The sequence below is a fragment of the Lolium perenne genome, chromosome 4 (assembly GCF_019359855.2).
Source record: "Lolium perenne isolate Kyuss_39 chromosome 4, Kyuss_2.0, whole genome shotgun sequence".
In the NCBI taxonomy this organism is placed as follows: Eukaryota; Viridiplantae; Streptophyta; class Magnoliopsida; order Poales; family Poaceae; genus Lolium; species Lolium perenne.
This window is the reverse complement of record NC_067247.2, coordinates 104,626,441-104,629,597: the sequence shown is the minus strand read 5'-3', so window position 1 is coordinate 104,629,597 and position 3,157 is coordinate 104,626,441. Positions and strand designations below refer to the sequence as shown.

The window sequence follows — 3,157 nt, the reverse complement described above, 5'->3', positions numbered from 1 at the left end:
TCCATCATCCCCACATATGAGGCTATGTTCGTTATTTATACTTGGCGTTGGGGGCTGGGGATCGGGACCAAACGTTGGTTTGGGTGCCTCCAATCAAGGCTCCCTCGTGAGATGAGACGTGGTAGTCTCCTTTTATTTCTCTCGTTTGTTTGACGAGGTATTAGTATTTTTTTCCTCTTTCTCTTTTGTTTTTCTTGAGTCTAGGACTCTAGGTTGTCCGAGTTGTCTGCAGCAAGGGCAATCTTGTGTATATAACCTTCTGCCTTCTATAACATTAAGGCACTCTCGAAAAAAAATTGTAACTAATTGGTCTGCTCAAGGCAATAGTACGACTGCCAGAGGACTGCTTGAGCCAATTGTGATTTGCACCAAACTGTTTGTTCTGAAATTGCACGCATTCAGTTGGTAGGAGAGTTGAGTTGCCAGAGAATGCAAAAGATACAATGTGCTCCTCGACCACAGTTTGTGTCCGGCAAGATGGACGCCGAGATCGGGTCACGACTCACGACACAAACCACGATGGACGCACGCCCCAGAAACTACTTGTACTACAACTTACGGTCTAAAATCAAATCTCAAAGAGCATTACTGCTTCACCAACTACTAAATCGCAGTTTCACCTTCACGAAACACAGCGAGATCAAGCCGTAGCTGTCTCCGGCAGAGTGTCCGGGCCGACGCGGATGGCGCCGCCGTCGTGGTTCTGCTGCAGCTGTGTGGTGGGAGCCTTGCCGGTCGGTGGCAGCGGCAGCGGCAGTCCATACCCTGCACGGCGCAAACCAAATGCACGCATGACGCATACGCTTCAGGCTATGAGAACATACAAGAATCAAAGAACAGGCCCACTCGCGCAGAGCATATACATTAGTAACATTACCTTCGCACGATGTGGCGGCGGCTTTGTGCTCGGCACCTCCAAGGTGGAGTCCTCCACATGCGTTGTAGATCGCGAGGAGGTCGGTGGCCTTGAGCTGCGCGCCGACGGTAACGTGCTCGACGGCTGCATGGCAAAGGCACGGGAGGCCGCCCCCGAGGTCGACGGAGGCCACCAAGTCCCTGCAGCTCTCCGCGGTGGGATCCTTGTACAAGTACGAGACCATCAAGAAAGCGAGGGTCTGGGGCGCGCACGATGCCGTCGTGGGCGGCAGGACGGCCGCCGCCATCGTGGCGCTAGGACGCGCCAGGGCAGGGGTCGGGAGGTTCCAGACTTTGCAGGCATCGACGAGGTGCGGGCCTACGGGGCTGCGGCCTCCGCACTCGGCGTAGAGCTCGAGGATGCCGGTGGCACTGAGGCCGGCGGCGGCGAGCTGCGGCTCTGCCCCGACGCGGCAGAGGCAGGGCGGGCGGCCAGTGAGTACGACGGTTGGCACCACCGCCCTGCAGCAATCGACGAAGCGCTTGTCGATTACGCAGAAACGTGACACCTTCGTGGCGAGGGTCGCCGCATTGCACGCTGCCGTCGCGATGTCCCCCGTCTTCTCCACTGATTAAACCAAGCAAAGTGAAGCAATGAGGAAATCACGGGGCTAACAAAAGCAGGGGAAACGGAGCCGATGGGGAGTAGTGAACTAGTGATGACGAAGAGGAACTCTGTGTATACCTTTACAGTACCAGTTAGCGAAGCTGGGGCCTCTGCGGAAGCTTCCTTTGACGCAGCTGCGGTAGAGCGCGAAGATGCGGGGGACATCGAGCCTGGCGGCGACGAGCCATGGGTCGGCCGCGGCGCGGCAGAGGCACGGGAGGGCCATCTCTTCCTGCTCAGGCAGAGATGCCGCCAGCGCCTCGCAGCACTGCGCGGTGGGATTGAGAAGGAAGCTAGGCACGTCGGGGTCGAACTGGCAGTGGCGTGCCAGATTTGGGGCGAGGGTGCTGAGGTCGCACGCTGCTGGCGGTGCCGCCATGGTGGTCACGGCCGCGGACGCGACCAGGCAGAGGAGGAGAAGGCGAGAGAGGTCCATTGTCGCTTGACAATGCCTCGGGACTCGGGAGAGTACATGGCTTATCGGCTTGCTCGGCATGGGTATATGTTTATGGACCGCCGTGCCGTGGAGCAATGTGTGAACGTACTTTTTACTAGAGCACTAGTGTGTGAGCATCCTACTCCCACCTCCGAAGAGAAATGTGTGAACTTTCCTGAAACTTAACGATTTAGTAAATGGGCTAGTTTTCGAAGATCTGCTATATGTGCATTCGTCAAGTTTCACGAAAATCAATATTTTTTGTAGTATATGTAAAAAAGAGAAAATTTATCTTGTAAAAAGCATTATTTTTAGAACTGAGTTTCGTCTTTTTTACACACGTCACATGACAAGTCCATTTTTTATGAAATAACTTTATGAGCGCGTAGCACGTGAAGATGCACATGCAATTTTTTTATTTCAATTTAAAAAAATTCAAAATATGTGTAAGATGAATTTCAAAATAGAGGGAGCATATGCTCTCATGTTCTAAAACTCCCTCCTATCCAAATGACTTTACATGGAGTACTACAAACGAGCTTCCCTGCTAGTAATGGCAAATAGCCCAGCATTACCAACAGTCTACCAAGAATTATACCCTTCTGATTCCAAAAGAGCACTTATTTTTTAAAGGGAATATATTAAATATCGTGAAGATATTAATTACACACGGCATCTCTAACAACGAATACAGTAATGTTAGTATGGATGCACACAACAGCAGAACAAAAAAAAATCTAAAAAAAAGTTTCGCTGTAGTGTTTCAGTCCTTGTATCAGCAACACAAATACCACCAAGACAAAGGTGAAGTCCAAATTCTCCAAATATGATACATCCAAGAAAGATAGTGCACAAATGCCCTAGTCGCCCAATCAAAGATTTTAGGTTTCACCCTGAAGAAAGTCTCTGCTCTAAAAAATAATGTCTTCAATAAGGACATTGTCACGCACAACCAGTTAAGGACAAAGCTTGTATTTTCACCGTGAAATGTAAGGCTTTGAACTTCTCATGTGTTGTCGCTCTCATTAGCATGTTGCTGCTGGGAATCCTGAATCACCAAGCAAGTTCCACGTCGTCACAAAGACTCAAACCACCGTAACTAGTCCTCAGATCTCGATTTACATGTCATGTTCCATATCAGACTTCACTATGGAACGAAAAAGACATGTTCCATTATGACAACAGATAACAGAGCTTTT

General features: G+C 50.3%; 1 protein-coding gene across 1 annotated transcript; it reads right to left on the bottom strand.

The window, feature by feature from the left end:
• Positions 1-371: 371 nt before the first annotated feature.
• Positions 372-1,984, bottom strand: LOC127293533 (uncharacterized). Its single transcript, XM_051323173.2, has 3 exons — positions 1,601-1,984; positions 878-1,483; positions 372-765 (listed from the first exon to the last, which is right to left on the bottom strand). Exons 1-3 carry the CDS (start codon positions 1,956-1,958, stop codon positions 641-643), a joined length of 1,089 nt encoding a protein of 362 aa, XP_051179133.2. The 5' UTR covers positions 1,959-1,984; the 3' UTR covers positions 372-640.
• Between the last annotated feature and the right edge of the window lie 1,173 nt (positions 1,985-3,157).